Raw genomic sequence first — 24,110 nt, forward strand, 5'->3', positions numbered from 1 at the left:
CAACAAAGATCCGCTGGTAACGCTTTCTTTTAAGGCCCGCCCTTAGGCCGGAACTATCCTGTAAATTCTAGTTATGTGGAATTACGCCGTAATTATTTTTAATTACGCCGCAATTATTTTTACTACGGCTGAATTATTTTTAATTCCACGTAATTAGCTCTAAGCATAAGATCGATAAAAACTGGGGTTTACCACACCAGGCAAGACCCCAGGTGCAGGCTACACAGAGATGCCCCTGAGACAATGCAGCATATAACAGCAGGGTGCAAGATGCTAGCAGGTAGGGCATACATGGAACACCATAACCAAGTGGCTGGTATAGTATACAGGAACAGCCATGCTGATTATGGCCAGGAAGTCCCAGTGGACAAGCAGAGGAAGAAGGTCGTAGTGATAGTGGCCGTAGCGACAGGTACAGAGTAATAGCAACATCAGGAAGAAGTTTAACAAATACCAAGGGCTGAGAGATGAGCTGGAAAGGCTGTAGAAGGTGAAGGCAACAGTGGTCCACGTGGTAATGGAAAACACTCGGGGCAGTGACCACCAAACTGGGGAAGTGGCTCCAGCAGATTCCAGGAACGACATCTGCTTTGATATTAATGCTATGAGCAATTTCTGCCAAATAACATTTTACTGTATTCTTTTGTACAAATGTGTGGGATATTGATCCAATTGGTTAAGTTGCAGAGGGTCAGTGTTAATCAGTTTCAGCTGCCTTGGTTTTAATGTTATAAGAGATTGCTGCCAAAGACTAATTAAAATTTTGCCACTGAGTTTCTGTCCAGTTTTTGTGTAATTTGGCAAACCTCAGCCTTGTCTCCCCGTTTCCCTTCATTAAGGATGACTTCTTGACAGCAACCCTACCATTCAGACCATTTCTGATGAGGCGTCAACTGAAGGGTTTCATCTATTCTCTGCTCGACTTTAAGTACAGGACTTTCAGATACTGTTTAGTTGCTGTAGATTTTAGGCCTACCACTTGGTTTTTTGTCCTCCACTTGTCCAGGTTCTTCATATTTTCTAAGGCACACCAACTGATGATATGCCAAGTTTTCAGCTAATAGCTGTTTGGGAATAACTTTGTTGGTACTATTTATGCCTGTATGCCTGTTTATATCTATTACCTTTGGCATTTTTCATAGATTCAACTAAAGAAATAGGACCAAATTTTGGCAGGCAGCTAGTAACAAAGTGCCTAAAGATACTATTTAAAATTGTTTCTTTGCTTGAATGATCCATAGGTCAGTGTTAAGTAGCTCAACAAACAACAAAAAAAAAAGGCTGGCTCCTTGGAAACACAACAAAAAGAAACGAGAGGTTGCTTAAGACTTTTGCATAGTGCCGTGTTTTCCAAAAATTGGCTTCTGATATGATAACCTACCTGTGGCAGCTGAGGGGACTGTCTCCCAATCAGGGTCCACTTCCCATCTCGGATTCTATAGCCACTGACTACTTTACCTGTGAAAGAAGAACCAATCCATACTAACATATACTGACAAAAATTGCTCTGAAAAGGACAGAAAATACTTTTGTTTTCTCACCAAGCCGGTGCGTGTGGGTCCTGAAGGCAAATGGGTAGATTGGATATGAAGTATAATCACAGGCGACATCTGCATTTGTAACTAACAAAAGAAAACAAAGGACATCAGGACTGGCATCACTGCAGAGCTTCTTTTCTTCCCATCCTATCCTTCCATGTATGTATGTGGACCACATAGATTCAAACTGTTGGCTTTACTTTTAATTTTTTTTATTCAATTTTATACTTACAAATGAAAATTTAAGTTGTTTTTTTTTCCAAGAAGACAAAGTACATAAACAGATAAATCTGACTTTGCCATACATGATGTACTGCAGGTGGACTTAAACATACCTCTTTTTCCTGGAAGGATAACTGTGTCCACAGACATGAGCAAGTATATGCCAGCAATGAATGGCTGCCTTTTTGGAGGTTCAAAAAAGAAAAAGAAAAAAAGAATAGTTAGAGGATAGGAGGGTGGAAATGCTTATATTCTTGGGTGTTCTCTAGAGGAAACACACATACAACAGTCTCAAAGCAACAACTGTTAGAATTTCCTCTAATTTATTACCCCGCCCCAGAGGGGGACTGGGGTATCTTTGTTTTTGGCGGGTTTGTTTGCTATTAGCAAAACTGCGACAAAACTATCAGTCCGATTCATACCAAATTTGCATGAAAGATGGCCAGAGACCCCTAGATCACCTGATTAAATTTCTGCTATAATTGAGTCAAGTTAAAAAACAAACAAACAAAATCCAGAAAAATTTAAACAAAAAAAAAAATCTCTGGCCGTCTGGAGTCGACAGATGCACCATCACATCCAAATGGCATTGTTGATTTATGATGATGTAGCAGCAGGATGCAGCCATGCTTTTTTTGCATATTGCCCTCATGAGTAATGTGCGTTTACTGCAGGAAGAAATGGTAAAAGCCGCCTGTGAGCAAACAAACAAAACCAAAAAAATCATGACCTCCCCTTTCCTATTGTGGAAATGAATGAATGAAATGAAAATATGACGACATGTGGCATTTGGTTACTGAGGAACAGGTGAAAGTTGTGGGAGTGATGTGGCGAAAGAGAAACAGCGATACTGAGCTTTGACATTTGAGAGATTAGAGAGATGTTAGGTTTTCTCATCAAGCAATGTAGTGTAGTGTGTTTAGTGTGTTGTGTAGTCATGGACAAGGAAGATGCTGCCAAAAAGCCACCAAAGGTAGACTCAAATGTAAACGCTGTCTCCAAGTGTACAACAAGAGTAGTCACAAACCGGGAAGTGTCAGGCCTGTGATGTGTCCCTCTGTCTGTGGTGGACAGGAACTACTTTTTGGAGTGGACAAATAATTTGTGTGGCATCTTATTGTGACACCTCCGTGAATCACCACCTTATCGTGGTGGAGGGGTTTGTGTGTCCCAGTGATCCCAGGAGCTATGTTGTCCGGGGGCTTGTCCCCTTGGTAGGGTCTCCCATGGCAAACTGGTCCTGGGTGACGGTCCAGACAAAGAGCGGTTCAGAAGACCCCTATGTTCGTAACAGCAAGGGAACAGTTTACCCTGCCCGGGATAGGGTTACCGGGGCCCCACCCTGGAGCCAGGCCTGGGGGGGGAGCTCGAGGGAGAGCGTCTGGTGGCCGGGCATTAGCCCATGGTGCTCAGCCGGGCGCAGCCCGAAGAGGTTACATGGGCCCGCCCTCCTGTAGGCCCACCACCCGCAGGAGGCGTCGTAGGGGTCGGGTGCAGTGTGTGTCGGACGGTGGTCAAGGGCGGAGGCCCTGGCGGACCGATCCCCGGCTATCGAAACTGGCTATTGGGACATGGAACGTCACCTCTCTGGTGGAGAAGGAGCCTGAGCTAGTGCGTGAGGTTGAGAGACACCAGCTAGATATAGTTGGGCTCACCTCAATGCATGGCCTGGGCTCTGGAACCAGTCTCCTGGAGAAAGGCTGGACTCTGTTCCAGTCTGGAGTTGCCCTCAGTGAGAGGCGGCGAGCTGGGGTGGGTATTCTTGTATCCCCCCGGCTTGCTGCCTGTACGTCGGAGTTTTCACCGGTGGACGAGAGGGTAGTTTCCCTGCGCCTTTGGGCTGGGGAACGGGTCCTGACTGTTGTTTGCGCTTATGCGCTGAATGACAGTTCAGAGTACCCACCCTTTTTGGAGTCGCTGGGTGGGGTGCTGGAGAGTGCTCCATCTGGTGACTCCATAGTCTTGCTGGGAGACTTCAACGCTCATGTGGGCAATGACAGTGAGACCTGGAGGGGCGTGATTGGGAGGAACGGCCTGCCCGATCTGAACCCGAATGGTGTTTTGTTATTGGACTTCTGTGCAAACCACAGTTTGTCCATAACGAACACCATGTTCGAACAATAGTTGTACAAAAACGCCCAAGGCATATAACTTTGTTTACTAAATTTGTACATAATTTTTTGAAAATTACTAAACATGTTCGTGGTTTTCACAGTAAACAATCTCACTTATTTCTCTGATTTTATGTTTTTTGTGTGATTTGATTCCCAGATGCTATCAAGTGGGAATTGGTTCACGAGCATCAGCTTCTTCTCACAGGCTGTGACAGCACTAAAACTGTGACCAGGGGCCTTCTTTGAACATCTGCACAATTCTTGTTTTGCACAGTCTTAATTGCACAGTATCACTTAGGGTGTCACTACTCAGTATGAATGCCGGGGTTTGTTGTGTGCGGCACAACTTCTTGTTTTGTTTCAGCACTAAATTGAGAAGTTCATTCATTTAACTAAATACTTACGGTCTGGATGTCATTCTTAAGGTAAGTCCTGAGCAATCTCGATGATGATCTGTAACAGGTAAATAAACAAGGACTATAATATTTATACAGTTAAGCTGACATTTACATAAATGACAAAAGCCTGACATGACAGGTCTTACTGAAAGAATGCATAACAAAGTACAGGTGAAAGTGCACATGTTTCCCTGCCTTACAGCCAGCCTGTCCATGCCCCTCACAAGTTCAAAGAAGTGCTGTTCTTTGTGTTCCCAAAAGCAAACACTAATGCACTGAGAGTTAAGATGGTCCAGACTCTTATATAAAATTGATCAACCATGTAGCCATAGAAAATGTGCTAATGTGCCATGTTTTTTTTTGAAAGATGAAAGGAGTGCTACAATGCATAGCTCTAATAAAAAGATGCAAAGGAGTAAAATTATAGCTTTTTTAAAGAATCATGCAAAGTCAAGGAACAAGGGAACTGCAGTACACTGATTAGAGCCTCAGCAGACGCAGTAAAGGTTCAGACCCGGACACAATACTACCATCACAAGATCAAGTGTGCTCTTGATCTTGTTAAACAACTATTAACCGTGTTAATGTTAGCAATATCAATAATTACAGTAAGGTGAAATTGGACATAACAGCAAAAAAAGTGGTGAAGGTTCAAAATGATTTTTCCCAGGGGGATAGGCATTTCAAAATAGTCACTATATATTTAGCTTCAAATATAAAATTTTCACACAAAAGATGACTGTTGAGATGACTGTTACACAATGTGTATAAAAAAAATAAATGCCTTCAAAACCTAACATTATGTGCAGACTGCATTCAAAAACTCACCCCTCATTTATTTATATTTTGCTTTCAAGGAGCCAAACTTGAGGCCTTGAGGCTTGCTTGAGGTGAAGTGAACTAAACATACAGTAATCCTTGCTAGGGTTGGCTAGGGGCTAGGAGGTCAGAGGTTAAGAGGTGAAGCATTTAAAAACATTGAGAAAATCCTGGATTTTCACAAACACTCAACCCGCTCCATCTGGCTCTAACAGTCAGGTCAAAGTAACAAAAAAATAACACTTCCTCTCCAAATGCAGTGTTTGATGTTAACAGTATAGCTGCAGTAGGCAAAATCAGGGAGAAAAAAAGACCTTTGCAGCTCTCCCCTCTCTGTCCTAAGCCCCTCCCACGGAAAAGCACCGATATGTACACATACTTCATAGTGTCCATAAACATGAAACTGAAGTGATCCTTCACTTACAGTTAGCATAAGGCTAAACTACTGGCACCATTTAACTCTTGTGAGCTCAGAATATAGAAATTAACAGATGTAAAGTCAAATTCTCTGAGTATGCCTCACCAGTACAGATGTGTTTTCATAAGACTTTGACATTGTCAGACTCTCTTTTTAGATTAGATTAAATTTTGTCAATCCCTTGAGGAAGATTCTGTCAGGAAAATTAAAGAATAGCAAAACTATGCAACTTTTCGTCTGACAAATTTATTGTGCCATAAAAGAAAGAAAAAAAGAAAGTAGTCTAGAGAAACAGTGCTCCAGGCTGTCTTAAGGTCTTTTGAAGTTTCTCTGTGGACACTGGCTGCTTTTTCACTCATTTTCAGTCTACAACTTGTACCTGACAACCTTCACAAGAATTTTTTTGTTGTTGTTGGCTAAGCCACTTAACACTGACCTATGAATCATTCAAACACAAAAAAAGCACATAACTCAAGGGATGGACCATTATTGTGTCTACAGATAACAGAAAACTCAGCAAAAACAATTTTAAATTATATGTTTAGGCACATTATTACCTGCAGCCTGCTGCAAAAAAGAAAAATGTGTTCCCATTTCTTTAGCATTTTTTTTTTTGTATATACAACACAGAAAAATAGCATTTTTGCAGCAACAGGGTGAACTATTAGCTGAAAACTCGGTATATCCTGGCATGATGTGCAACAGCTGCATTTTGTCAGGACAAGCAAGCCAAGCAGTGCAAAATCAACAAGAATTAAAATGCACCAAAGTGAAAGCGATCTCTCTTTTTATCTAAAACAGTGTTTTGTCAAAGTTTCTCGCATGTTTGCAGCCATCCTTTATATCACTGCCATCTTGTGGCCACAATTGGCTATTGTCGCTGGAAGCACACCTCCCTAGGATCCCACTGGAAACTATAGTGTGTCTCCATTTCACACGTGTGTCATAAGAAATAACTTGAGCTTGTCAAGCTAAGAGGCGAGCAGCTTTTTCTGGTTGTTTGCACATGCGCATTGTGGATAAACCTCTGGTCTTTCATGGGAAACAGATTAGCGTGCTAGACAAGCTCTTTCAATGTGGAGATAAATTAGAAGCCGTGGTTTGCATGGACAGAGCTGTCATTAAATAGAGAAGCTTCTGTGATTTATCATTGTAACATATAAGTGTTCTCTTACTGACCACCATGACAATATGTGATATAGAGAAGATGGAGTGCAGTATAAAAGAATTTTAATAACTCCTTCAGCACATTAAGAAGGAAAGCCTTGATGATACAGAGGAGACATCAAATCTGTTTTAATGAAACAGGCAAGTGGAATAGGTGGAGGCTAACGCGGCACTTTAAGATTAGCATCTCTGAGAAATCACTTGGTTGGCCAAGTGTCTGTAGATTCTTGGTTAAAACCAGGAGGATTAATAAACTAACACAACCTGAAGCAAATGTTCACATCTTAGACCGGGAAGACAGACGGCTTGAAAGACGGGTAAAAGAGGCCATCTATGGCCATCGTTGAACAAAGGCGGTGGCTTACAACACCAGCCATCAGCCACCTACAATGTAGTCTTGAGATCCATTTCAAGGCGCCTCACCCCCCATTCACACCTTATCTAGGGTACTGTAATATGTCACATGATAGGGTGGGGCAAGGTCTTTCAGTGGTTTCACCTGAAACCCCTCCACACTGTAGCTAACCTCCGAGGGGACAACCCCCACCACGGTTTAAATTCCCTTTTCCTATGAAAATGTAAAGAAATGGAGGGTGGCTCGAGACTTTTGCACAGTACTGTATTCCAGCTTTAGACTCTTGTCATCTCAGCCTCTTTGTGTTCTTTGGAACACAGAAAAAGAGGTAGAGATTCACCACAAAGTTTGATGTAGAAAACCTCAGCAACTGTGTGGGTGGTTGAAAAACAGCAGAAAACTAATTTTAGAACTATGAGAAATAAAACAATGCTGCTACAGTGGAGGAAGTCATTACTGCAACAAGATCCCAACATTTTATTTTAGGGGTGAAAGCTCTTCTTATCTGAAATGACTTTTACACACTTTGGATATTTTCAGATCTTTACTGAATTTGCCCAATTTGATTACATAATCATTTCCATTATCTTTCAATACGACTCACCTCTGAAAGCATTAACATCTCCATAATGGATCTGCAGTACAAAGTAGGACATTCCTGAATTTCTTCCAACTTTAAAGCCAACATCTGATAAAATACAAAGACAAACAGTGGTTGGCGATGGAAATAAGACCACATGAATATAAACAGTAAAGGAACAAAAGAAAAACTAACTAAACATAAAAGTTACTCATGATACAGATTCTTCTTTCACCTCATATATTTTCAATTCAACTATTTTCAGTTTAACATATATTGCTTACTAACAAAGCGACAGTGGTGATCGGGAACACCATCTTTGGAAAAACATGCTTTTTTAAATAATGGAAGTGTCACAAATAAAACTCTATTCACTTTCATAGTTTAAAGCAAGAGGCAATAATCTCAAAGGCAAACAAAGATCTCAAATCCTGGACACATGACAGTGATATGAGTGATACTAAGTGTGGTTCAATACAAAAAAAAAGTCAATTATTCACTGATCTAACTGTTAGTTAGCCCTGACGTACCTTTGGGTAATTTAGTAGGTGGTGCATTCCGAGCCCAGGCATACATAATGGATGCTTCATCCTCACAAGTGCCTTGCACACTGCCACAGTCCCTGGAAGTAGAAACAGCACTATAAGTACTACTTTGTGTTTATGAATGACCACAAAATAGTGAATCACAGAGGCAGTTATAGAACAACACAACTATCTCCAGTTTAGCCATTTGCTGTGGAACAGGCACATTCATGCATTTACACAACAAAAGATTAACACACATGCAATCAGGGAATACCAGAAGCGGATTACCCGGCGCTCATCATAGGCATGAACCTCAACTTTATGCATGCGTAAGTGCAAAAATATGATTTCATTCATAGGCTTATATTCTGGATTGGCTCGTCGGGAGCAGAGTTGGAACATCAGCAATATTAGCTGTTATGGGATTATCCCATAAATTCCTATCCCTTTGAATCCTATGGGTGTCTCTGATAATTCCCCTTTAATCAATGTCGAGATTAAGACTTTAACTTTTTTGTAAGGAAAACTGTGGATAACTGCTGCTGAAGAACAGGATGGCAAAAATAGTGAAACTCAATATAGACTTGAAAATAACACCTGGAATTGGAGTCAAAAGGTGAAATTGTTATCGAGTTATTGTGTTCACAAGATTTTCAGAAAAACGTGACCTCTGATTTTGACCAGAGGTCACTGAGATTCAAACTCCATCCATCCATCCATCCATCCATCCATCCATCCATCCATCCATCTTCTTCTACTTATCCCAATTACGCATCGCTGGAGCCTATCCCAGCTGCCATGGTATGAAAGGCAGGGTACACCCTGGACAGGTCACCAGCCTGTCGCAGTGCTAACACAGAGAGACAGACAACCATTCACACTCACATTCACACCTATGGGCAATTTAGAATCACCAATTAACCTAACCCCACTAACTGCATGCCTTTGAACTGTGGGGGGAAGCTAGAGTACCTGGAGAACATGCAAACTAAACCAGAAACCCAGGACCTTCTTGTTGTTAGACAACAGTGCCAAATATGTGCCACCATGGTGCCCAAATTCAAACTCAACTGAGATTTTTAGTAGCTATATCTATGGTATGAATTTGAAAATTCGAAGGTTACATCATTTTTGAATTATTGCATCCATAAAGCTGAAAGTTGGCCAACCAGCCTCCAGCTCAGCGGGGTGACGACAATACTCCATCAGCCAAATGCATTACCAATTATGCATTTGGCTTTTGTGTTTAATATATATGCAGCTATTTCTGATAAAGCACTGAAACTGGGCAGAGCAAATCAAATTTCTTATTTTATAAATGTTTTGCAACACTAACAAGAATAACAACATTAATTTAAAGTTGGACATTACCAGAAGCTGCTGGTGGAGACAGGGGTCTGACAGCCAAACAACAGCATGTGATGGACTGTGTCCATACTGGCATGAGGTATGAAGTCCACTGGAGAGAAAAAACACTGGTTAAAATTTTCCACTTCGAACTGACAGTGAAGTTCACACAGAACAGAACACATTATATTCAGTGTACAAACAAGCTGGTTATTCGGCATTAAGTCATCCTTGCTTACAGTCAGACTGGCGAACTGGAGGAATATCATCACCAAACACTTATTAAACTGAATCTAGCAATGACTTAGATCCCTGAAAAATGTTTAAAAACATGCCAATTAATCCAAAACTTTTCAGTGGGATGGGATATATACAGCTATGCTGTACACAGCATAGCTACAAAGAAAGTAACCATGGTAAAAGCATTTGACAGTAATAAGTAATAAACAAGCTATTTAGTACTTCACTGAAGTCATACCACTATTATTACATTATAATTATTACAGTTCAGCTACAAAAGTGGTGTCTGTAATTACCAACAACTGCAGGTTTGTGATCCAAAACAATTTTAAAAAAGATAAACTCACCAATATATGCATCTCGCCTAGTTGGAACAGGAAATGCCATACAAAGGTAAGTATCCGACTGAAATATGAAGGAAAGCAATTAATTAGTGAACCACAGAGAATATGAAACAATTGCTCAATTAAAAAAAAAAAAAAAGAAAATTGAAAAATGATTGTATGACCAAAACAAACACATTACTTAGAAGTTCTTTATTCCTTGTAAAGAATAACAAAAAATGATTTTCAATGAACATAAAAGCCAAATTTGACTAGAAAACAAATGAAAATTGAGTAAAAAAACAAAACAACTGATGATCAATTGATCAGTGTCTACGACATATCACCTGAGAGGTCTGTCTGTTTTTCTTCAGAAAAAAAAACTGACAAAATAATCCTCTTCTGAAGAGGTTGATGTACAAAGAGGTATATCTACGTATCACATTAGTATCACTTCATGCTCATTTATTCCCAATTCTTAATATCCCCAAATTACTGACTTTCAGCAGATCAGCCGCTATGGTGTACAGAGGGTTAAAAACACAGACAGAATTTATTTTGTGATCCATTCACGGTTCAGTGAACCACGGCTTCTATACTGCAGTTATTGGTTAACTGCGGTGAAACATTACACCTCTACTATCCTCTGGGATTGCCACATCTATCACAACTACAGTCTTGTGCTCCACACTCTGCCTGTTGGTTTGCCAGCAGTTGCTTGTCTGTCTGGAACTCAAAGTCCCACTGGACCTTCACCCAGATCTTCTCAACCACCTCTGGTGGTGTTTCCCATTGGTATTTGGGGACTTCTATTCCATATGCAGCACAGGCATTCCTGTACACCAGGGCTCTTCACCGCCAGGCCTCGAGAGCCCCTGTCCTGCAGGTTTTAGATGTGTCCCTGATCCAACACACCTGAATCAAATGGCTGAATTACCTCCTCAGTATGCAGTCAGGTTCTCCAGAGTCCTGCTAATGACTTCTGTATTTGACTCAGGTGTGTTGAAGCAGAGGCACATCTAAAACCTGCAGGACAGGGGCTCTCGAGGCCTGGAGTTGAAGAGCCCTGCTGTACACTATCCCAGCCACTTGGCTGTGCCTCTCAGTGTACATTGTCCCAGCTTGCATCTTACATCCTGCTACTATGTGTTGGAGTCTCTAGGGCACCTTTGTATAGTCTGCAACTTGGGTCCTGTTGGCTGTGGTAGACTTCTGCTTCTGTGGATCTGGTGTTTAGGGCCTGCTCTTGTACTGCCATGATCAGAGCGTCTATACTCCGCTGCCTGAGGCACTCTTGGAACAGCACATCTTGGGTTGTGGCTCTGACACTCACTAATCTTCACCCTCCCTCTTTCTGCTGCTCAGGGTGCATTGTGAGAATTGTTTGTGTCTTGATATCAGTGACATCTCCTCCTGTGGCCAGTTTATTATTCCAGCTGGGTATCTGATGACTGGTAGGGTTCCAGCTGGAAGTAGTATTGATAACTTTGATCTTATTCCTGCTATTCAGCTGGCTTCTCAACACCCCATCTGGAGGTATTTGGCTGTGGCTGACTTTTGTGAATCTTTATTGTGGTGATGCCTGTGTGATACCCAGGTACTTGCAGCTGTCTCATATATCTGCTATTCTGCCTTCTGGCAACTCCACCCCTTCAGTCTGGCTCACCTTCCCTCTCTTTGCAGCCATTTAGTCACACTTATCCAGTCCAAATTATATCCTGATGTTCTCGCTGTAGATCTTGGTGAGATGGATCATTGAGTTAATGTCTCACTCACTCCTGGCGTACAGTTGATGTCCAAGTACAGGAGGTGGCTGACGGTCACTCCACTCCTGAATCAATATTCGTATCTGCTTTTTGCGATGAGCTGACTTAGGGGGTTGAGGCCTAGACAGAGGAGCAGCATGGACTGTGATCATGACAGGTATGGCTGGTCTTAGAGTCCTGGTGTACCGCTCTATCAATTAGGAGCTGGTGCTTTGACCCTCTAGCATTATTTCTCTCCTTTTCCCCTCACCCCCAACCGGTTGTTGAAGATGCCTGCCCTTCCCTGAGCTTGATTCTGATGGAGGTTTCTTCCTGCTAAAAGGGAGTTTTTCTTTCCCACAGTCGCCAAGTGCTTGTTCATGGGGGTTGTCTGATTGTTGGGGCTTTCTCTGTATTATTGTTCGGTCTTTACCTTACAAGATAAAATGCCTTCAGCTGACCCTTGATGTGATTTGGCGTTATGTAAATGAACTGAACTGAATTGAATTGAATTGAGTGTTTGGAGGGGTAAAGGTGAGGCTTTTGATCCTAAGAACACCTTACAAACTGTCAAGCATGGTGATGGTAGCATCATGCACTGGGGCCATTTTGCTGCCAGTGGTACTGGTACTTTGCACAAAGTGGATGGAATAATGCAGAAGAAGGACTACCTCCAAATTATTTAACTTCACCTCAGATCAACAGGTAGATGGTTGAAACTTGGACGCAGTTGTGTATTCCAACAAATGAATGATCTCAACCCTATTGAATATTTGTGTACTACACTTGAAAACCTGTGCCAGGAAGCCAACCAATTTAAATGAACTCCATCAATTTGTCAAAAAGAGTGGTCAAATACATGGCCAGAACCTGACACAGTGTGGATTAGAGAAAATCCAAAATAAATTTAAACAGTGGCGTGGTGGTTAGCACTGTTGCCTCACAGCTGGAGTAACATCTAGAAGGCCTGGGTTCAATTCCACCTTGGCCTCTCGCTGTGTGGAGTTTGCATGTTCTCCCCATGTCTACGTGGGTTTCCTCCCACAGTCCATAAACATGCAGTTAGTGGGGTTAGGTTAATTGGTCACTCTAAATTGCCCATAGGTATGAATGTGAGTGTGAATGGTTGTCTGTCTTTGTGTGTTCGCCCTGCGAAAGGCTGGCGACCTGTACAGGGTGTACCCTGCCTCTCGCCCTATGTCAGCTGGGATAGGCTCCAGCTCCCCCCACGACCCTGAACAGGATAAGAATGGATGGAAATTTAAACTTGTCGTTAAAGTCATTAAAAATGTATGCTGTATAATCATTCCACCCTGGAAAAAACAACTGTTCAAAAAAAATCATTAAAAGACCAAAATTACATTCGTACCCGTGATGAGTGCATGTAAACGTCTGACCACAACTGCAAATGGATTATAGACACACACCCACACACACTCACCCCAGTTGGGAGAACACCAGGCATGCGTAGATCCACAGAGAAGTTGTATGGGTTTGTTATGATCTGCTGCTGATTGGTCCGGGACACACATTCGCTGGGATTCAGTGCATTTTCCTGAGACCTTCAGGAATACAGACACATAATTACCTATTAACCCTTTATAACCTACCTTAGAACAAGTCCACCAGAGCTTATCTTTACATTTTTACATGCTGTAGTGCCATTTTTTGTAGAATTTCAACTTGCTATATATATCAAGCCAAGGTAATAAATCCATAGTACTTAAATATATAACTTTTTTAAGCATATTTTTCTAGATACAGAAATGTCATAGCTGTATCCCTCAAAATTGGAAATGAAAGAGTTCCCCAAAGGCCTTTCAAACCTCAAAAATCTATTTTGAGTTTGTTCATAAATTCATTTTTGAGATACACTTATTTTTATAAAATACATAAATGTGTATCAAAATAATCTATTTCCAGTAATGCAGTCAAAGTTATAAGTGTCCCAGGAACTTATATACAGGATGTACCCTGCCTCTTGCCCTATGACAGCTGGGATAGGCGTTTCTCCATAATATTTCTACTACTCTCTGGAACTTGGAAAAGGGTGACTGGACTTCTTTTTGTTTCTTAAAGATGTTTCACCTCTCGTCTGAAAGGCTTCTTCAGTTCTCACACCAAAAGGTGAGGAGACCCAGGTACTTAAACCCCAGCACTATAGACGGGGAAAGCTGGTGATATAATCCACCTCCTCTGTTCAGTGATGGTTGTTCACAGTGAACACAGATGGCTCTTTCAAACCATCTGTCTTCCCGGTCCAAAATGTGAACATTGGTACCTGAGTCTCCCCACCTTTTGAAGTAATGTCCTCTACAGAGGACAAAGGTCAATGGGCTGGGTCCCAGGAGGATATATGGGAAATCTAAGTATCACATTATAGTCGGCATTCAAACCTCATGTCACATTTCACGTCTGCCTTTTTTGTTGACTCCAAAAGGAGTTATATCTTTATAGAAAGTATTCTCAAGAGAAAGCCTAAGCTGCCTAGTTAGGTAGAAATATACTGTAGTATATTATATAATCAGTAATAAGTTTTTCATGTCCAGTTATTCACAAATCAATACCTATTATCCCTTATCTGCTCCTACATAATGTTTGTGTAATCAAAGCAAACATCCGTCATGCTGCCCTTAGCTGATTTTTACTGCAGTAAAAACCTCTTAAAGTATGTTTAAAAAGACCAAAGAAAACAAAATAAATATGTGCAAAATAGAAGTGAATATTGCCTAGAGAGTGAGCTGTCTTGGCAGAGGTTTGCCCTCTCAGAGCGCTGCTTATTCTTAAATTTATTTAATACATTTATTAAATGGACTAAAGTTCACCTGTGACAGATTTGACTGGAGCCATTTAATGTACTTCACCTTTAGCCATTTCAGCGCTGAAGGCTGGTTTACAAAATTTGATAGTAATTATAAGATTGTGAGTAAAAGTTGCTCACTGAAAGTGTGTTTTAATTTACAGTCCCTGTTAGTACAAAGTTGGCTCCCCTGTTTGACTTCAGAAAAGGCTTAATACTGAAGGCTTAACTCATGCCAAAGATTCAACAAGGTACTGGAAACACTGCTCAAAGATCCTGGTCAAAGTGCTCTCTTGAATTGAGATCTGGATGATTTGATTTGAGCTTTGTCACATGTCGCATTGTCCTGCTGGAAGCAATGATCAGAAGATGGGTATACTGTGGTCATAAATTGATGGACATGATCAGGAACAATACTCAGGTAAGTTGTGGCATTAAAATAATGCTAAATTGGTACTAAAGGGACCAAAATGTGCCAAGAGTATATTCCTTATATGTTACAGCAGAAATCAAGACTCAGACTAGGCAACATTTTTCCAGTCTTTCCTGTTTTTAGCTGAGAGGCGTGACACCAGGTGTGGTCTTCTGCTGCTATTGCCAGTCTGCTTCAAGGGTTGTCATGCTGCGCATTCAGAGATGTTCTTCTGCATACCTTGGTTGTAATGACTAGTTATTAGTTACTGTTACCAGCACTTTTTGAAATACTCAGACCAGTCTGTCTTGCACCAGCAGCTATGCCACTTTCAAAGCCTAATCACCTTTCTTCTGATGCTTTGTTTGAACTTCAGGTCATCTTGACTATACCTACATGCCTACAGAGTTCTAGGTTTAAAATACTTTAAGATGATGTGATTGCTAGTATTTGCATTTTTACGATTACAGTCTGTTTTGGCAAGTAAGGCTGTACGTAGAGTGGAAACAAAAACAAAACATTCCTACCTTTTAGACATGTGTAGGGTGCTTTGTATTTTCACACTCTGGCTGTGAAGGATGAATGTTAGCACCACCACACAGAATGCAGGAACTCCCATTATGCCAGTGATTATCATAGCTTAATGTGTCTAGGCAGAAGATGTAAAAAAAAAAGAGGCTGTCACTACTATCCTGTGGAAGAAAAACATGGGGAATAAACTACATAAGAGAGTACTTCTCATACTTGCCTGTTTTCTCTGCTCAGCTTGATTGAGCACTCAGGCTATGAATGGAGGTGAAGGTTTTTCAGACAGACCTCAGTCCTTTAGCATGTTGGATTGCATTTACTCTTGGTCACTCTGCTGGCAGAAAAAAGTTTGGAGCTGCAACCTAGAGAAAAAACAAACAAAAACAAAAACAAAAACATGTTAACTAACCGTTGGCATAAGTGATATGCCAACAATTCCATCTGCCGCACATTAACCATAAAGAGCTTTCACGTGTAGTGACTGAACTATGCTTCAATTATATACAATTGCAGTGTAAAAATAAATAAATAACACAATGCAATGATTTATTATAAGGGTCACATGGCGGTGCAGTAGTTAGCACTGGTACATTATATCATGATGGTTCAGGGTTCAAACTAGCCTTGGGCCTTTCTTTGATGCAATGCTTCTACATAATTATACACCGGCTATTTGTATTTAGATCCATCCATCCATTTTATTCCACTTATCCGGGGTCAGGTTGCAGGGGTAGCAGCCTAAGCAGAGAAACCCAGACCTCCCTCATCCAGCCACCTCCTCCAGTTTATCAAGGGGGAACACCAATGTGTTGCCAGGCCAGCTGAGAGATATAATCTCTCCATCCTGGATTTAGTCATCTTGCACCCAGTGATGGCAAGTTATCACCCTCATCCCCAGGCTCTGTTTCTAATGCAGAAGGCGTGTCAGTGTGATTAAGGAGGTCCTTGAAGTATTCCCTCCACTGCCCAACTTCTCCACTGCCCTATCTTCATTTGGAGTCAGCAGCACCCCACCCGCACTATACACCGTGTGACTTGAGTACTGCTTTCCCCTCCTTAGTCACTTGATGGTTTGCCAGAATCACTTCAAGGCAGTCCAAAACTCATTTTCTATGGCCTCACACACCTGAGTTTTTACTTCAGCCACCACCAAAACCATGTACTGCTAGGCCAGCTGGTACCCATCAGCTCCCTTCAAAGTCCAGTTAGCTCCCACAAGCTAACCAAGCCCGATAGGATTCATTCTCAAGCTTGATGGCTCCTGGTTCGGGATTACCACTACAACAGGTACCAACCACCTTGCAGCTGTGGCTGCAAGGTGGTTGGTACCTGTCATAGCATAGAATTTCAGCTTGTTGGTAAGGTAAGGTAAGCTTGTTGGTAAGGCGAACCACCACTGCACCTGACTCAAACCTCTCCTCCACATAGTCCTCATTTATAAAGTGCTCTACAAACCCAAGGATTACTAGGGATGTTCCTGGCAACTAATTTCTTAGTCGACTAAACAAGGAAAAGCGACTAGTCTAAAACTAAGAAACACTCAGATGTCAAATTAAATTTTATGCCTGTTTAATGGACAATGTCAAAAACTGTCTAAACAAAGGCATTTGAAACCATTAATCACATTCTTCTATAATGAATTGCACTTTAAATTCTGCTAAACTGCATGGCATCCCGCATTAACATTGCACGTTACACTCCTAACAACAAAAAAATAACCCCTTAAAATCAACTGATGTTAAATATATGAAAATGTGTTACTGCAAATGATGTTCACGCATCATTGAATATGAGAAAATAACATTAAAAAAAATTAAAAGCGACTTCAGTGTGACGCATTGTGCCACGCATATGAACGATGCTCTTTGCGCTACAATTCATGACGCGCATCAAAACAATACATCCTTATCTGGGGCCAAGTCATGGGGGGCGGCATCCTGAGCAGTGGAGCCCAGACCTCCCACTCTCCCAGCCTCCTCCTCCAGCTTACCCCTGATAACCTACATAAGTGGCCGATGTTGTTGCCGGTGTTTATGCTTGTGCAGGTGCATTGCATGTGTAAATTAGCATGTGGTTGTGTCCTGGTGTTTTATATGCAGTGCCGGCCAATGGAAACATAAAATGCTGAGATTTTTTTCCCTCCTGGGTCCTATTCTTTGTTGTGGTCATTTTTTTTTTTAAATGTGCAAACACATTTGTCCCTCGAGTTTTTTTTTTTTTTTTGGCTTCTTTGTACAAACTTGGGGGGAAGTAGCCAGAACTGCAGGGAAGAAAATGATGGTGTTTATCGCGAAGAGAGCTTCAGGTTATGTTGTAAAACAAAAATAGCTAACAATATTAGTCCTAATAAAAGTATCAGGTTAAGATTAAAAGAGTTATGGCATTTTACTATAATGATGTCAGGGCTGAAGCTTCATCTGGTGGCAAATGGCTGCATAACATTTAGGACTAACATTTACCGGCACCGGGTATCAATTAAAACCTAAATAATTAGGCTAACCGACTAGTATGTCTGTTAATGACTAGTGACAATAGTGACAATTAGTTGTCTAGTCGAATAGTTGTGCACATCCCTAAGCATTACTAAGTGGTGGATTCTCCTGTTTCAGTGCAGCTAGCCAACAATAAAGAAACACTTGCTTATGAGACAGAGTGAAAGTGAACAATCTATCCTTGTTTTTATTTTTGACACAAAACTCACTGCAATCAGGGGCAATACAAAAAGGACCCCTCAGACCACAGACCAATGTAGCGCTACTAGCAGCAGCAGTATTCTGTACTTGAACAAGATGGCGCCTCACTTAATTTAAAAACTGCAACTTAAAAAAATAATTTTTTTATTCCAATTTCACAGAAAGTGTAAGATATGTAACAATTTTTGATGTAAATTACACTTAGTACATGTAGTTTTCCATATCCTCTTTAAATAAGTGCCCAATGTTATTTGTGGTTATGAAACTGTAACACCAAAACTACCACATCTTGGTTAAATAGATAAAATTTAATTTATGACATATGCAATGACATGACATAACAGGCAATTTTTTAGTGTTCTTGTGATGTTATTAAACACAAAAGTCAGAGATGTTCTATAAGACATCTAATGGTCTTGCAGATATACTGGATGATTTTGTAATATGAGAGTGCGCACAGGCATGAAAACAGGCGTGCAAATTAAGAACCAGTGTCATTGTGGTATTTTAAAATGAGTCTGAAATTGCATGCTGCATTAGCTTCCTCAAAATGTCTTGCTTAACTCACAACATCGCTGGTCCAACGCAACAAGTACTAGAGTAAAATTTACATATTAAAAAAAAAAAGAAAAAACAATTATGTCCAATATAAGACCATAATCCCCGAACACTAACCCTATTGGTTTGACTTTCACAGGAAATTAGGGATCAGGTGATCAGCATGTTGACAACCAGAATAAATGTTGCAGTTTAATTGAATTATAATGTATATATGAAAATGCTACATGTTGCCTCCCCCGCCACCTGGTCTAACTATATTTTCAGCTTAACCTGAATTATAAGACTCCTCCTGGTCAAGGTGCATGCCTAGAAAGCAGGTCTTAAAAATGAAAATTTTGCATGTAATAAACAAAATGATTTTTTCAGTTCCAGTGAAATATATTTATGTTTGTAGTTGTAATGTGACAAAATATGGAAAAGTTCAAGGGGTATGAATACTTTTGCAAGCCACTGTATTATTAGAGTACCATCTGGAAACTCCAGAATTGTATTAACAACTTATCAAATTTGCTCAATCCAGCAAGAAAGTTGAATAAAAAGAGCATTTTCTTCATTTTTGTGACTAAGAATTTCATGTTAAACAGGTATTCTGCCTACCGTATTTTCCGGAGTATAAGTCGCACTTTTTTTCATAGTTTGGCTGGGGGTGCGACCTATACTCCGGAGCGACGTATATGTGACATTTATAACACATGAACCAAAATACTCCAGCCACTTGACATCTCCGTGAACTGCAGCTTTAAGGCAGTCTTGCGTAACCTGTGGGCGCAGTGGATGATGGATGGAGAGCACAGCTTAACGGCAACTGGGAGAATGCGCCACCCAACTTTCCTGGAAGTCATTGGATGGATCAAGAAAACATGGGCTTCAGTGACAAACCATCCTGTTGGGATTCAGAAAGGCTGGAATAATTGGAACTGCAGCTGACGACGAGTCTGACTAACGCGACACAGAAGAGGAAGCGGCACTTCGTCTACGGAGTGTACGGAATTGTTTAGAAGTGACACCGAGGATGAAGAATTCAATGGATTGATGGTTTGGTTAACTTGTTAGTATGTTCTTTATGCTATGGTTATCTGAATAACTTAATGTTACGTTAACATACCGAACACGTGTTCGTTGTGCGTCATGTAGCTCAATGTGCTACGTAACCGTGTTCGTCCTGTTCTTTAATCCATTATTATTTTAAATTGCCGTTCAAGATGGAATTTCTGCTCTGGGTCTCGGATTCTATCAACCCCCCCCCCCCCCCCCCCCCCCCCCCCCCAAAAAAGTGCGACTTATAGTCCAGTGCGACCTATATATGTTTTTTTCTTCTTTATTATGCATTTTTTGGCTGGTGCGACCTATACTCCGGAGCGACGTATAGTCCGAAAAATACGGTATATTATTTTTGTATTATTGTGAAATACAACTATATAATAATCAGAAATTGTCACTAGTTGTCTTTTGCAATGTCAATTGTTTTTTATTCATGTGTGCTCAAATATGGGACTTTCCAAGACAGCTTGAATTTTTTTTTTAGTTTTAACTAGCCCATTCAGGCATTTTTTTCCTTTACCATACCATACCGTCTTTATTCATAAAGCACTTTAAAACAACCACAGCACAAAGTGCTGTACATTAAAACACAAATAAATAAATAACAAATAACTCTTTCAGGTTTAAAAAAAAACATACATACTGCTTCAAGGGCAAATAAATCTAACAATCGTCAATGAAATGAGATTCCATGTCTTCTGAGGATAGAACCCAGAGGCAGTAAATACAGCGAGAAAAGCAGTGGGCCCAGAATTAAGCCCTGTGGGACGCCACATGACAGAGTGGCAGCAGATGATTCAGAATCAAGAGTGTTCATAGTTCTCTCTGACAGCTAAGAGCTGAACCATTTAAGTATAGTGCTACCAATACCTACTAAGTGATGTAATCGAGATATTAAAATGTTGTGGTCTACTGTATCAAAGGCAGCAGTTAGGTCAAGCAAAACCAGAACAACATGGTTACCAGAATCACATGCAAGAAATATGTCATTAAACAGGGTCTTAAGACCTGAATGAAAAACCTCCAGGATGCTGTTCTCATCTAAAAACTGTTTCAACTGACAAAAGACAATTTCTTCTAAAACATTAGAAAAAACTAGAAGCACTCAGAGAGCGCAAACCTCCGCCAAGGCCATAGGGTCACTGATGCTGTAATACGTGTATCTAAATACTGTGAAATAATCTTTCATCTTTCCCAGACAACAATAACCCCCTATCCCGCAATAGTGAAGAATCCTTAAAAAAATTCCTGGATTTTGGATCCAAAATTTAATCACTTCTTCCTCTTGTCATTTCCAACCACTCCACAAAATTTCATCGAAATCCATTCATAACTTTTGGAGTAATCCTGCTGACAAACAAACAAACAGACAGACAAACAGACAAACCAACACGACCGAAAACATAACCTCCTTGGCGGAGGTAATAATAAAAAATATGTATATGTCCTAAATTACAGATCCTGATTTATTTTTATGGTGAGACCAGATGTGTTTTCTAAGTGTTCCTTTAATTTTAAGTAGTGTATATTAGCTATGGGGAAAAAAAATCATACTTATCTTTATACTAGACTAGACTGGGTAATCAAAAAATTCACAGAGAAAAAATTATGTGGCAGGCTAGTTAATTTTGTCAAAATTTCATCGCAGCAACTCAAAATGGCACTCAGTAGTTTGTATGGCCCCCACATGCTTGAATGCATGTCTGACAACATCAGGCACGCATACAAGCACACATGCAATGATAAATCGTGTTCTGGGGAATCTCCTTCCAGATCTGGGGCAGGGCATGACTGAGCTCAGTCTGAGGTTCAACCTGGTGGCGTTGGATAGACCAAAACATAATGTTCCAGAGGTGTTCTATTGGATTTCGGTCACGCAAGTGTTGATGCCAGTCAGTATGATGTTGGCCCATCCTCTGCAGCTGTAACAACTTCAACTCTGCTGGAAAGGCTTTCCACAGGGTTTAGGAGTGTGTTTAAGAGAATTTTTTCTCTAAGTGTGATTCGCTTTACACCACCACATGCAACACTTTGCATTGTGCTTGGAGATGCAAGGCTTGGATACAGCTGCTTTGTCATAGAAACCCATTCTTGATTGATTGATTGATTGATTGATTGATTGATTGATTGACAGACAGATAGATAGATAGATTAGATAGAGTGAGTCAGGAGAAAGATACAACAGTGAGTTTCTTCAACCATCTGCATAACAATTAAGCGTTGTTTTATAGATGGGCAGTAAAACAACTCTTAATTGTTGTTTAGGTCCCCTGGTGCTGGTGACCTTGTCAAAACTGATGGAATTATGAACAGAGAGCAGACCGTCGGATATTGATCCACCATTTATTACCATCTGGAAAGCATCAGATTAGCAACAGCTTAATTTTTCAGGATGACAATGATAGCATACCTGGATACAACCCCCTCCCAATATGGAATACTGTCAGTCATGGATTAGTCTCCCCAGAGCCTGACCCTGAACATTACTGAAGCTATGCAGGATGATCTTGACAGATAATGCAACAAAAGGCATCCAAGATCCAAAGAAGAGTCCTGCAAGAAGCTATTCCTGAAGACTACTTTAAGAAATTACAAGAAAGCTTGATTAAGAGAGTTTAGGCTGTGTTGAAGAATACAGTCTGATTTGCTGGTCATACCAAATATTAACTTTAAAACTTATGAGAATGGTACAAACTCTGTATTTTCCTTATATACTATATTTCCATTTATGTTTGCATGTTTCAATTAATCACTGTACCTACTTCCCATTTTCCAAGCAAAATATGAAGAAATGAGGGATGGCCCAAGATTTTGGCACAGTACTGTATATAAGCAACTAAAATTGCTCATGTGTGCTTAATAACCAAATTATCTGTTTCTTCTCGTCCTTCTATGTCTTTGTGTACTTTTTACTTTACTAACATTGTTTATAAATGCTTATAAATGTAAATAACAACAGAGTAAATATGCAGGTTACAGTGTGGCGTTAATATACAGCAAGTAGTAATTAATTATCAATTGTGTATGTTCACGGGGCGATGTCTGCTTTTGAAAAACCAGCAACATAAACAGTTAATAATACAGTTCAGTTCTTTGTCACTTATTCACAAGTCATAGACAAACACTGTCATAAATCAGTCTGATTAGCAAAGAAAAATGGCTGCATGTACGCAAAGACATAAAACTGATGGCAAGATCATTCTGGCAAAATCCAACCAACAATGAAGCTTCTGCTTCTCCTCTACTTGAAACACACTTGATACCCAGAGCGTGCTTATAAATGGCGAGAGAAAATTCACCGAGATGCTTTGCTTGCTTGGTGACTCATCATCGCTGTTAGCAGATAACAGAGTAGGGTGGCTGTAACAGAGGAGGAGTGTGAAGGGGAAGCTCTGTGTTGACATCACAACCCAGAAGACAGAGGAAACTATGGAAACAGGGCTATTCCCACTCGTAGATCGCAAGACGTCAAAAGCACTGCAGGGCTTACTGAACATCTTCACAGTTATATTATTACATAAATACTAACATAAAGCATCTTCTTGAAAAACAAACAAGCACTGCAGCATAATGGTAGACAGGCTCTTGGTTACATTTTACGAAGTGACAGCTGGTCAGTGCCAATTAGGACAAACATGTCGCTATTATCTCGGGATGTATTATGATTTTGTTTCTTTGTTTGATTGATTGACCAATTCTCATAACGCAAAAATAGCACTGCCGTTATGACTAAACATATGTCACGCCTGAACCCAGACCGGAAGCTACAAAAGGAAAATAGCCATCTTTAACAAAGTACACATGCCTGATCCTCTATCTGAGCAAGCCGAATGCAAAGAAAAAAGGCAGCTAGGGACATACTACAACTTAAGTTAGCTTATTAAGTTGCTAAAAAGATTAAATGCCGTATGGGTTTTCCACGAGCTAACACCAGTCATCTGTTAAACTGTTTTTTTTTTTGTTGTTGTTGTTTTTTTGACAGGTTAACACGGGATCGAATCTCAGCTGCGATCAGTTTCACTAAAATCAGCTAAAGTACGATACAGCTATAAGATGTAAATTCTGAAGGTAACAGAAGGTACCTGTTTGCTGCCGCTCAGCGTCTTCCAGTCGTCTATAATTGTGATAACCTGCACGTCGTTGATCGTAAGCACTAACATCCACACTTTCACTTTTCAGAGTAAAAGCATAGATTTCCTTTTTTACTATTTTCATCCAGATTCACCAAGACTATATCACAGTGCAGTTACTGCAACCCCCGAAACTGGAATATGGGAAATAA

General features: G+C 40.5%; 1 protein-coding gene across 1 annotated transcript in view; it reads right to left on the minus strand.

The window, feature by feature from the left end:
• The window catches only part of pam (peptidylglycine alpha-amidating monooxygenase), a 41,208-nt gene extending 17,210 nt beyond the window's left edge, over positions 1–23,998 (minus strand). The window contains exons 1-12 of the mRNA XM_030723951.1: positions 23,911–23,998; positions 15,754–15,895; positions 15,533–15,654; positions 13,235–13,355; positions 10,073–10,130; positions 9,510–9,597; positions 8,142–8,233; positions 7,636–7,719; positions 4,279–4,327; positions 1,874–1,941; positions 1,542–1,622; positions 1,382–1,458 (exon numbers count right to left, since the gene is read on the minus strand). Of these exons, the coding sequence (XP_030579811.1) occupies positions 1,382–1,458; positions 1,542–1,622; positions 1,874–1,941; positions 4,279–4,327; positions 7,636–7,719; positions 8,142–8,233; positions 9,510–9,597; positions 10,073–10,130; positions 13,235–13,355; positions 15,533–15,642 (828 nt within the window). The 5' untranslated portion in view covers positions 15,643–15,654; positions 15,754–15,895; positions 23,911–23,998. The remainder of the gene's footprint in view (positions 1–1,381; positions 1,459–1,541; positions 1,623–1,873; positions 1,942–4,278; positions 4,328–7,635; positions 7,720–8,141; positions 8,234–9,509; positions 9,598–10,072; positions 10,131–13,234; positions 13,356–15,532; positions 15,655–15,753; positions 15,896–23,910) is intronic.
• Between the last annotated feature and the right edge of the window lie 112 nt (positions 23,999–24,110).

This window comes from Archocentrus centrarchus, unplaced genomic scaffold (assembly GCF_007364275.1).
Source record: "Archocentrus centrarchus isolate MPI-CPG fArcCen1 unplaced genomic scaffold, fArcCen1 scaffold_30_ctg1, whole genome shotgun sequence".
Classification (NCBI taxonomy): Eukaryota; Metazoa; Chordata; class Actinopteri; order Cichliformes; family Cichlidae; genus Archocentrus; species Archocentrus centrarchus.